Source organism: Arctopsyche grandis, chromosome 8 (genome assembly GCF_051622035.1).
Source record: "Arctopsyche grandis isolate Sample6627 chromosome 8, ASM5162203v2, whole genome shotgun sequence".
NCBI classification, from domain to species: domain Eukaryota; kingdom Metazoa; phylum Arthropoda; class Insecta; order Trichoptera; family Hydropsychidae; genus Arctopsyche; species Arctopsyche grandis.
Genome location: NC_135362.1, coordinates 3,527,495 through 3,540,584, shown reverse-complemented (window position 1 = coordinate 3,540,584; position 13,090 = coordinate 3,527,495). Strand labels below are relative to the sequence as shown.

The following is a 13,090-nucleotide window of genomic DNA, read 5'->3' as shown; positions in this document are numbered from 1 at the left end:
GGGGGTTGGGGAAAGGGGGTGGAGGTGCGGAAAGGGGTTTTCATTTAATGGCGAAGCTCCGCCTCCGCACAGGAAAATTGATTTTCCGAGCGGGAGCCTCGCACGTGTACAATCTCTCGGAATTATATAAAATATTTGTTGAATTGCATACGACGTCCTTATCTTACCCGAGTGGTCGTAAAAGAATAAGGAATCTGACAAGGCTTATTAAAAGCTCAACGTAGTATAAGAAGGGGTAGAAAAAAATGACGCTAACCCTCTACCTTTTCGACATTATTTTTGGCTTTACATATATAAATGTAACCATACAAAATTTAAGTAAAACTAATGGCAACTGTGTTTACATTGAATTCAAATATTCGAAATATTTAAATATTGAATTAAAATATTAAATATGTAAATTAATAAATACAAAAATCGGAAATTCAAAACTAGTAACACTGAGCAAAAGAAAAACTAGAGCACAATAATCAATCTTTACCTTATTTGACCTCTTAAATTCAAATATGATAATCATTTTTATAAGTTTGTTTTTTTTTTTATAAAGTATGAGCGCCTAAATGTTAAATCCAAAATATAGTATGTGTACTGAAATTAATACTCGGATGCTTTTCCTATTGATTTCGATTTTTTATTGTTTAAAATACTTATAAATTAATTATCTAGCTAATTTAAAAAGAAAAAAAAAATTTACATATTTTTTTCTCATTGGTCAGATTTAAATTTCATCATGTTTGTAAGGATTAATCTTAATATTTTTTTCTAAGCGTATTAATTATGTAATTAGGTAATTTTTAATTATGTAAAAAGATTTCATCGTCTTGATTTCTGAATATATGATGACCATTGAAATTAAATTTTAATAATCTTATTTTGAAAATTTGATTTATATATTTAGAAATGTTAATCAAATTTTGACTATCATTAGAAAATCATGAAAAATTTTAATCCTACTATTGGTAAATAAATAAATTGATTTTAATTTAAATACATTATGTACACACGGTTTCATGTTTTCATGTAAACTAACCATATTATCATTTTAAAAGGATATACATTATGATTGTCACCAACCATACACTTTCAGGAACAATGATAAGACAATCACGATAGCGATAGTCACCATGGATGATTTATACATATTGAACTACTATCCGAGAATTTTCATCAGTCGTTTCAAACCAACCCCACCGAAAACATTGCATCCGTTTATTAGCACTACATATATACATAAGTAATATAAATATTTTCATATAAAGTAAGTATACATTATAATTATCTAATTTTATTTTATTTCCCGTGTACATTACTGTTGATAATGTTGAATCAAAACGTACTGTTACGATTTCGATGATAAGCCGCTATTAATCACGGCAGCTTGTCTTGAACAGATCGGCCAGTATAAATCTCTCGAAACCGCAGCCTCTCAATCTGTATAATCTGTCTAAATTTGATATTTACAAGCCACTCTATTTTTCCTCGTACATAAAACGCAAACGAAATAATATTTCATTAAAATTCTTTTATTACATATTTTATATCACATATGTATGGGTGTAGTAGATCCACAGTTTTAGAAGTTTTGATGTAGTACTTGAAGCGAAGGGGCACCTATGATGATATATTATGGAAGCGGTGTGTTAGTGACATATTCTAACTTTTGCATTATTTACGCACCACTCGAGCGTATGAACGAGATTGCACTTTAGCACAAGTAGAAGCGGATTAGGATGTTCTGATCCGTTAGATTATTTGGCAGGGTTACAATGTAGATTTGGATTATCTATTCGGTGATATCTAGAGTTTATTAAGGATTCCAAAAATACCGAAATTTGTCCCTACAGGTGATTACGATTTTTTTTTCTCACTAGCGGTTTTGATTTATTTAAACAATTAGTGGAATAACATTTAGTTAACTATTAATAAAATTAATTTTAGTATATTTGACGGTTAATTACACCGTTCGACACGAAAAATGGTTCAGAGACGAGATATGACTTTTCCTATAGATCTATGCCCAACACGAATCAGGTAATAAAAAATGTTGATTGGCTCGAGATTCGGAGATATATGTATGTATGTGTTTTTTAAATAGCGCGATTTTTCTATATCTTGGTGTTGTTCGGTCGATGACTCAAAATCTGTCAATTTCCTGTTCAAAATGAATATTAGAATCTATAGTCGGGTATTTTATCATTTGTAGTACTTTTTAGCTTTCAAATCTCTCTGAGTAGTCGTCCAGTTCAAATCAAAAGTCAAAAGTACGTATTTTCATTTGGGATTTTTTCCCACTTTAAAATATGTATGTACATATTCAGATAATTATCAAATGGAAAAATAGGTTCCCGAAAAAATTGATATTCGTTGGTTTTTTAATTTATGATACACTCGGTGTATCCTTGAAATACGAGGTCAAAAGGATGTTAAATAAGTGAATTTATCCGCATAATCTAGCCGATACGATTTCTTCTGGATTCAAAACAGTTCAACTATCTACATATAATATATAATCGAAATTAAAATATTTCGGTACTACCGGTAGTATATATTAAAGGGAGCACTATTGGAACCCCTTGCATTGTTTCGGTAGTATGTATTATTGAAATCCTTTATATTGTGCTTAGCTTTAAAGGATGATGACTATTCGGTCAACAACCCAATCAATTATTATTTTTGAATCTTATATATAAAAAATTGAATCTTATATATGTAATACTTTCACTTTATAACAATAGAGTTTTATTTAGCACTAGTATATTCGCATTTAAAACAATTGAACTTCAATTTGAAACTAGGGATTCTAACTATAATATTAAGGGATTACAATACCGGTATTACCTGTTATATTGGTAATACATATTTCTGAGACTATTTCCGAATACATTGATCAATAACTGAATTTTAGCAATGATAAACCTTCCAATTTTCGTAAACCTATTTTTTTCCACTTGACAATAATTATTTGAATACATATTTAATATTTTAAAACAAAAACTATTTACTCGGTACAAAAATTCTACTAAGCAATGAGCACATAAAAATTATTTTTCTTTTTGCTTCTCGCTGATCTGTAATTTACATATGTATGTACATACATAGTGTAGAAGGAACACATTATTTTTTAATTAAGATTCTAATTAATTTGAGTAATTTATTAAAATAATGAATTGAAAAAGAAATAGTCAAAATTATTCATGATAAGCCGATATTTAATTAATTAATATTTTATTGGCAATTAATTAAGGCAATATATTTAACTAATTAGTTAAATTAGTTAAATCGAATTTTTGAAGAATAGTCGAAATATGATTTTTATAAGTGGAATTTTATTTAATTCTCATATAAAGATAATATAATATATTATACCTATTAATTCAATTCAGATTCGTGTAAATACGAGTTAATAATAGTACGAGATGTTAACTCGCAATTTTACCGATTTAAAATTCAGCACATTTCCAAATTAACCCATTTAAACGAAAACAAAAAATAATGTGGCTAGAACACTATCCCAATTAACATGTTTCAACAGAAAAATCTCAATATAAAATAGTATTAACAGTGGGAAAAAATCCCAAGTGAAAATACGTACTTTTGACTTTTGATTTGGACCACTTCTTAGAGAAATTTGAAAGCTGAAAAGTACTACAAATGAAAGATAAAATACCCGACTATAGATTCCAATATTCATTTTGAACAGGAAATTGACAAATTTTGAGACATCGACCGAACAACACCAAAATATAGAAAAATCGCGCGATTTAAAAAACAGATACATATATCTCCGAATCTCGAGCCAATCTACATTTTTTATTACCAGATTCGTGTTTACTGGACATAGATCTATAAGAAAAGTCATATCTTGTCTCTATATCATTTTTCGTGTCGAACAGTGTCATTAAAGTGTGGGTACAGCTTATATAGCGGGTTTTATCAATCGTCATGAGTAATATTTGTCAGGGCTGTGGAGTCAGAGTCGACTTTGACTACAAACGATGTAAGAGTCTTAAAAATCAAGTGACATCAACTCTTTTTTTTCGCATTTAATTTTTTTTAATTACAATATGATTTATGTATTTATTTAAAAAAAAAAGAACGTACAGAGCATACGTAGAGTTGAAAAAGTGTTGCCATATCCATAAAGTGTTGCTTTTAGGTCAAAATAAGAAGAGGTATAGAATTTAAGGAATCTTTTTCGCCAAATGCATAAATTTTATTAGTTTGATGTATTTTTTAACATACATATGTATATTGTATGTTAAAAAAGTCGGAGTCAAAGTTACGTTTTTTTAACGACTCCACAGCCATTTGGAATTATTATCTTATAGCATTTTTATGGTTTCATTGTTGCCTTGTATTACTTGTAGTTTCAAATCAAGACAATTTAATACCGGTGAAGGGTACATAAAAACCTACATCTGTACATTAAATATGTATAATATATTGAAAAGATTGTTTTAACTTATTATATATTTATTTACTTCGCTTATGTATTTACTAGGGATCCCAAATATTCATATATAGCTTTATAATATCGAATAGTAGCTTTAAATTATTTATTTGTAGTTTTAAGAAGTTCAAGATATTATTTAAATTTTAATTTATCCGGAACATCAAATAGAACTAAATGTGCTGTAGATTGAAAAAAAAAAAAAAGTTCGTATAAAAAGTATTCGAATATTCGGATTTGGGATCCATAGTATTTACATTGAAGTTCTGTTTTATACAGGGTTTTCATTTTGGTTCCCTTTACTTAATATAATTAAGTTATATTATATAATAAAGACATTTTTATGTCTTTTGGTATGGGTTAGTAATTGAAATATTATAATTTAAAATAGTTCAGCTTTGAAATACTTATTAAGAATGCATAAAGATGTAGAAACTGATTTGTGAAAGAAAAATGTTTCTTGTTACGGATTCAAAGGTGGAAGCACCTTTTTGCTTGTTATACAGTTGGATTTGCTAAAGCGTGTGTCAATTTATGATAGCGATAAAACCTTGGCACGGGAAATATACGGTTTCATAAAAGAAAAGCGTGGAAAAATCCCGAGGAAGTTTTTGCAATTAACACCACAACGCGAGAGCGAAAATCGACGGCGCATCCCATTTTTGTTGTTTTTCTTTGAATTTTCCTCATTTCCGAAGTTGGTTTGTTCCAAAAAGATCGTTCAACTGAAAGACCCACCTAAAATCACCATTTTCGTCTCTTTTCGTTCATACTGCAGTGCGAGAGGGATGAGCGGAGTTTGCACAACGTCTGCACAATTTTGCAAATCACACGTATTGATCCGCTAAATAAATGCGTGGCCTGAATTTGCAGAGGCGACGTAAATCGTTTTATGATAATATCATGCAAATCGTCAATAAACAGATTAGAGCAAAAGTGAACCGAGTCCATTGATAATTTATGTGAGAATTAAATTAATCTATCACGAGTATAATAAATGAAGAATTTAAATCATTTGAAAATTTGTTTGAGAATCGTTTCGTTTTGTATTACTATCCGATTTGTCTTTTTTTCAACGAGAGATCATGTCGCGTGTATGTATGTAATATGTACGATTTTCCTCTTCAGTTTTCCGCAAATTTTCATGTATTTGGTGTGACGTCAACGAAGTATCCCCCTCCCCCCCTTTCTCATTCTCTTTTTCGTCTTTCGTGCTGGAAAACGGCAGCCATATTGAATTTTCCTCGCAGGGAGGGAAAAGTTTTAGCCGTAAATGAAAAATAACTTCTTGCATGTAAGAAAAACTAGCGGTTCACAGTCGCAACAAATTAATTTTGCAAAATGATATATTTACATTATATTTTATTTTAAATTATAAACCATTACTTGTGCGGAAATTCTTAATACATAAATATATAAATTAAAGTCTATCTATGAAATGTTCATAAAAATAGTCCGAATATGATATAGAATCTTTATAATTAAAATTAATTAGAAAAAAGCAAGCTGATATGAGAAAAAACTATAAAATATATGTATTCGTATGAAATAATTATAAATTTAACAAAAATATTTAAGTTTTTAAGTTGAGTTGCTAAATAAATATACTATTTATAGACTATTAAGTTAAGTTTTTTTTATATAATTTTCTATGTATTATTATAAACTCAAAGATTCTATGCTTTTCCTATGGATATACTTACAAGTTATCTTGTAGTTTTATCTCGCTGCGGCGAGCACGTCTTTTCAAACTCTTCTTTTTACGCTTAAATTGAAGTTTTTGATTTAATGGAAATGTTTAGAATAATAAAATAGATGCATTAAAATTCAATTACTAAAAAAAAGCCATAGTAATTTATGACAAAATTCAAGATCTACCATACATACATATGTAGTTATTATTATCGGTATTTTTAATATAAACCGCTTAAACATTGCTAATAGTAAACATTTTATTAAATTTATTTGAATAGTTTTATTTTATTTAAATTTTTATTTGTTCGATGACGTCATGGATTTACGAACCAACAATAGTTACATATGTACATAGCTACCAATAAAGTCTCTTTCGAAATTATATATATAGTTTTATACATAGGGAAACATTTTTTTTTTTGAAAAATAATCTCAATAAGGTTTTATATTATAAATATATAATTGTGTTTTCGTTAGTTCCTCCGTCAAATTGGCAAAAATCACCAGGGGCGTCATTTCAGCTTTTCCCAGAGGGGGGCAAAATTTTTTACCAGTAAGAAATGCCTCATTGGGGGGGGAAGGTTATTATATTTAAAAAAATATGAATTTTTGGGCATATGAATTTATATTTTATATTATGTACAAAATAATCTCCTGAAAATACATTGAACGTTTTTCTTTATACTAAAAAATATAAAATTAGCATTAAATAAATGTTGAAAACTATAATGTTTTTATTATAAAATCGTTTTATGTACAATACCAATTATATAATAAAACAAATTACAATTATGATTGCCTTCTAGATTTTACTGACGCAAATAAATTAATCACTTTTTCGCTGTCGATTTTATTTTTATTTTTCCTGTTGGCATCCTATTACTAGCAAATAGTATTTTAATCGGAACTGAAACAGGAATTGGGAAGCGGAACTGAAACACGAATCTGGATCCGGAACTAAAATAAGAATCTGGATCTGGAAGATGAAATTAGAATGTGGATCAGCAACTAAAAAAGAGAAGCGGAACTGAAACAGGAATCGTAAATTGGAACTGAAACAGGAATTGTTCGGCGGAACTGAAACACGAATCTGGACTCGGAACTGTAATAAGAATCTGGATCCGGAACTAAAAATAAATCCGCAACCGAAAAAAGAATCGGATCAGCAATTAAAAAAGAAATTCGGAACTGAAACAGGAATCGGAAATTGGAACTGAAACAGAAATTTTTCCTGTTGGCATCCTATTACTAGCAAATAGTATTTTAATCGGAACTGAAACACGAATCTGGATCCGGAACTGTAATAAGAATCTGGATCCGGAACTAAAAAAGAAATCCGCAACTGAAACAGGAATTGGGAAGCGGAACTGAAATAAGAATCTGGATCCGGAACTAAAAAAGAAATCTGGAACTGAAAAAGTAATCGAAATCGATATACATATAATAATAATAAATAATAATACATCCTGGCATTCTCAAATTTGTTTTTTGAAATCTCCATAGTGGTTGACTCGCCCGGCACAAACATTCATACATACATCGCGTCCATTTTTATATACAATATTAATAATATAATATTTATTTTATTCTAAACAGACCATTGTGGCATAACAGGAATTCCTAAAGCGCCACAATGGTCAAAAAATATAACACAAAAAAAAACAAAATAACAATTAAACAAAAATCAATACGTAACGAAAATAATATACTCATCAATTATACATAAAAAAAATACATTTGAACATAAACATAAATACATCCATACATAAACATAAAAAATAGCATTTAATAATAACAGATAAAGTAAAAATATCAAATAAAATATAGCATAAGTAATGCCTTGCACCTACAGCCAGTTTCAATAAATATGTAAGAAACAACTACAAATACAAAACATCCCTGTAAGGCCCAAATAGAAGAGAGTTAATCAAAATTTCACTCATAAATCACAATCAATCATGAAAACAATGATGAGCGCAGACAACCAGATAAATGGGTTAGAGTAATTTCCGACAATTTACGCTCACTAAGGTGGAAAATATCACATTCAGTCTCGGCAGCAAAGTCGAATAGCTCTTGGAATAGGAGCCATTCGAAAAAGGACTGTGCGGGCAGGAGGTACAGCCAGCAAATGATGATGTCTACCACGCACATAGTGATTATGGACATAAAGTCCCAACTGCTCCAGCAACAACGGGCATGACGTATTATCACGTAAGAGCAGGAGAACGAAACGAATTAATGAGAAGTTTCTCCGAAGTTCAAGGGAATTATACCCAAGCATGCCCAAAAGGAAAGGAGTGGGGTAGAGATATGGGTAATACCCATATTCTTTCCTATATAGGAAACGAAGAAATGCTTTTTACACTTTCTCAATCATCAGATAGTAATTTGCTTCCCATTATACTCTAGCTTACTTCTCACAAGCGAATTGAAAAGCAAGCGAGAAGACAAAAGATTGGAGAATAATCTTGCATATCTCAAAACAAATCCAAGTCGACGAAATAATATAACAGCTGTTGGATAAAAGTGACCTCTTTTTTAATTTAATTTCTTCAAGTGACAGATTTTCATTTTGAACTGTCACCCGTCATTGAACTACTACATACATACATACATATAGCCAGCAGTTTGGCTTAGTGATAGCGTATATATTTAGCATCACTGAGGTCATAGGTTCGTGTCCTCGCCACTGCTGGTTAGATTTGGGGGTTTTGTGACTCCAAATCGATCGTTTCTCTATCAGAGTTTGCCAATTTTATCTGATCATTGCTGAAACGGTTCCTGAAAATTGGTATTAAAAAATCTAATCCTGTTGTCACAAAAATCTGCCTGTGTATAATTTGTATTAATTATACACAGTAATCTGAAATCCATAGATGTCACTATGATTATTATTTCTGATTAATTGTTATATTCTATATATTCTGATTGTATATGTATGTATTACTGTATTTCTGATTTCTGATTGTTTATGTATTTCATTAACGTACACCCGTCGCATTGGAGCAAATCTGTAATGGCGAGTGTGTATTGATTTGTAACAATAAAATAAAAAAATAAAAAAATATGTATGTTCGCCTATAAAATAATTCATGACGCAAACATTCAACGTTTAGTGTGGGCAGGCACTTACGTATGTAAATTGTACTTATGATTGATATAAATTAGCACAAATTTGTATGTTTCAGAGCATGTTTTCCGCGCTGTCAGTGTGGGTGTGGATGTATGCGGTAGGCGTGTGCATAGGCGTATCGTTGAAAACTCCTCCACCAATGGCGAGCCGTTCTATCGTGTCAGTGCGGTACGAGGGCGGCCACCTCGCCGAGCTAAGGGTGGCTCAGGAGGCACCCTCTGGAGCAAATGGGGATGCTGACACATTGTCTGACCGGCGGCGCTCCTGTGTGGAGCTATGTCATGCCGGTCAGACAATATTTATTTTATTTCATTATACATTTTTTAAGTAAATTTATACATATTTATTTATTTTCCCGGTGTGTACTGAAAGTTGGCGGTGTTGGGGTGAGTTTATATATAATACAGTGTGCATGATACTATTTGGTTTCTATTTTTATGGTGGTGTGCAATTTTTAATGCTGAAATGTTTCCATACGGTATGAATCGTTGAATGCTTGATATTTTATTCATTTACTATATGTAGTTGAACCCGGCATGCGTTTCAACGCATACAATTCCCGTTTTTATTTATTTTCTTGGTGTGTACTGAAAGTTGGCAGTATTGGGGTGAGTTTATATACAACAAGTTGTTTTACCCGGCTTCGCTCAGTGTTTGTAATATAAACAGCTTAAACATGGCGAATCTAATAGTAAATATTCATTTGTTTTTTTATTAAATTTATTTGAATCGAAAAATATATAATATTCAACCAATTGAAACTTTGTGTTGTTTACGAAGTTCCCAACCAAAGATACTAACTTACATACAAAGTCTCTTTCGAAATTAAATATATTATATTCTGTGAGCTTGATTCTCTTGGGTTTCTATTTTTAATGCTGAAATGTTTGCATAAGGTACGAATCGTTGAATGCTTGATATTTTATTCATTTATGTACTAGCTGGACTCGGCATGCGTTGCAATGCCACAATAACGCATGCAATTCTTGTGTCCATTTGTCGGAAAAACGCAGGCGGAGAACTTGACTTGACTTTTTAATTATTCAATTGTTTGTTTATTTTACCCTAACAACGTAGGTTGCAAGCTGATTGAAATTATTTGCCATGCAATGCCACTCATTCCCGTTTTCCCCGTTTCCGTTCCCGTTTTTGGGCGATTTTTTTTACAGAAACCATCGCGGACATACATTCAATAACTCCTGTAAGTTTCATTGCAATCGGTTGAATGGTATAGGAACGCATACGTTTCAGACAGACAAACATTGATTTTTGTAAACATATAGCTGAACCCGCAATCCTGTGATTAAATTTTGTCGAATTCGGTTGTAATTATTAGTCACCGGACCCAGAAGGTGCCGCGTATTTTTCAAAGGTTGTAAATGCATTGTTAAAGGTTTGCCGAACCTTTTTTACAAAGGTTTTCCAACAATGGAACAATGGATAGCACTGTAACTATCTTACCTCTAGTAATTATGCTTTATATTATGATTTGGTTTCGTAAAAAAGATCCAATCTGCGTGTATCTAACGACATAGAAGTACATTTTCCTTGTATAGATGTAATACTAAAATACATAAATACAGTTTGTATTGAGCTTTAAAATGAGTTATGGTGGCAATTGAGATAAATTTCAAGGGTGATTTTATTTGACAGTTTAATATGAGTAAATGTTTTGAAATAAAAGTATGATATATTTTTATAATTAGCGGGAAAATTTGAATATAAAATGTTAGTTCTATTAAATAATATTAATATTTTAAATAATATTTATTTAGGATTGGGAGGTCAACCGTGCGGCGGCATCTTATGCGACAATCTCTTGTCTAAAGATTTTCGAGACATCCAAGAATCATCATCGAAAGCATCAAAAGCTTTACCTGAAAAACAAAAAATCAAAATTAAATTTCCTCATCACAACCAAGACTTAGAAGTACAAAACAACACAGCGGGAGCTTCCAAAAACGGATCTGGATCGATCACAATCGGAAGACCCAGGATCGAAGTGTGTCCCGTCCTTTGCGATAACAACTTAGGTACACTTCGAATCGAACCACACTTTTGAAAACATTCACAATGTATTGTTTAGATCCGATATTATTAAATCACCATCAAATTTAGGTCAGCCGATATGCGGATGCAGAGTCAAAAATGTAACTGTGGATTGGCCTTCTGTTTGCGATGCCTTCTGCAGAAGCAACGCGTACCAACTGAGTGGGTGTCCTCCTTGCCAAATCGAGCTGATGGACTTGGAAATGGATGCTGTGACGTCTTCTGCAGAGTATTCCAACATGCAGGAGTTCTGGATTGAATGGTGTCATTATCAGTGCAAAAAGGGAGATGGTGGAGCCGCCTGCAATTGTGACTTGGCTCCGTTGATGATGGATCCTCAACTTTAGATACTTCTTCTGCAATATTTATACTATATGTATATCCACGAAATGTATGATGCTTTTCAATTATTTATTTCAAAGTAGATATGTTAGTCTTTTAAAAGCATGGATAAATTATTTGTTGTTATTCAATTTTTTTTTCATTGAATAAATTTATTTGCTCTTTATTTTGTTTTTTTTTTGTTTTTTACTTTTTTTCATTGTTAGGATAAATCAACCAAGAATATAATTGAAAAAACAATATCACGATGGGCTTCCAATTAATTAAGGTACATTACGGTAGGTAAGGAAATAGAGCTCGTTCGCTTTTACTTGGTAAGTCGTAGGCTGTGTATACGTATACACACAGCTCATATGTGTTCTTGTAGACAAATTAAATTTTTTTACGTCGCTAAATGAACTGTGAATATATGTATGTATGTATGTATGTATTGGATCTAATCTAATAAATCTCAAGTTGTCGCGAACGAGCTCTGTATAATATAAAATGCACGGTGTATCAATGGTTGACACCGAGAAAGCTTTTTTTCACCTGAGCTTGATACAAAATTTCATATAGTATATACATATTCTAAGCCCGCTTTGAAGGTCAAGGAATTTAGTCGTTAAAGCCCTCAACATGAGGCCACCCCCCCCCCCCCCCCAACGAATATAGTCTAAGAGACCCTTTCGTATATACATATATTGAATATTGGATTATATAGTAATAGTGTCAACTATTGGTGCACTGTCACCAATTGGTGTATTAATATAGGTTCGGTGATTATTGCGCACAAAACGCTAGCCCCAAAGTCACTAAAATCTCTATAACGGAACATCTGTCAGCTGAAAAGTACACCATACTAATGAGAACTCGAGTGACAAATATTCCGTATTCACGATTTTCGTGGCAAATATTGTCTTTTGGGCAAGCTCAATGTGAGTAATAATCCGTTTAGTATTTATATATGTATGTATATGTAGGAATCATAATGTGAAATAAGAAAAATCCTAACTGCAGAGAGGAAATTGCTTTGAACTTATTTTCTCAAATTGAATTTTTATGTAAGCGTTATTATATTTTTAATTTCATATTATTTTATATTGTTAATTGATATGTATGTATGTAATAAAGTTTTATTAGAAAACGTATTATTGGTATTGACTGTTGTGCAAATTTTCTCTCGTGGTTAGTGATAGGTTTTTTTTTACCTATGTATATATGGCGAAATGACATTCTATTCGTCTGTTAATTAGGTTTTAATCGGAAGCTAATCAACATATCTGTATGTATGTATGTGTGTATGTGCAGGGCCGGACTTCACCAGATGGGGGCCCGGGTGCGAGAAAACGTTTGGGCCCTGAAAATTCTGAATAGCACATGAAAATATATATATTCGAGGAGACTCGTCCTCGGTTAGAATTTTTAGAATGTTTTTT

At 31.4% G+C, this 13,090-nt stretch overlaps 1 protein-coding gene across 2 annotated transcripts; it reads left to right on the top strand.

Moving 5' to 3' along the window:
* The first annotated feature begins 1,139 nt into the window (after positions 1-1,139).
* Positions 1,140-11,838, top strand: LOC143915563 (uncharacterized). 2 transcript variants are annotated; one of them, XM_077436261.1, is made up of 4 exons: positions 1,140-1,262; positions 9,337-9,568; positions 11,057-11,314; positions 11,400-11,838. In XM_077436261.1, exons 2-4 carry the CDS (start codon positions 9,340-9,342, stop codon positions 11,675-11,677), a joined length of 765 nt encoding a protein of 254 aa, XP_077292387.1. In that variant the 5' UTR covers positions 1,140-1,262; positions 9,337-9,339; the 3' UTR covers positions 11,678-11,838. The 2 variants fall into 2 exon arrangements, with proteins under 2 accessions (XP_077292387.1, XP_077292388.1); XM_077436262.1 differs by having other exon boundaries at positions 1,167-1,258; positions 11,400-11,837.
* The last annotated feature ends 1,252 nt before the right edge of the window (positions 11,839-13,090 follow it).

Coding starts and splice junctions, on each gene's coding strand:
- LOC143915563 (XM_077436261.1), top strand. CDS start 9,340: ATGTTTTCCGCGCTGTCAGTGTGGGTGTGGATGTATGCGGTAGGCGTG. Junction 9,569..11,056: donor TGTGGAGCTATGTCATGCCG/GTCAGACAATAT, acceptor ATATTTATTTAG/GATTGGGAGGTCAACCGTGC. Junction 11,315..11,399: donor CCTTTGCGATAACAACTTAG/GTACACTTCGAA, acceptor CATCAAATTTAG/GTCAGCCGATATGCGGATGC.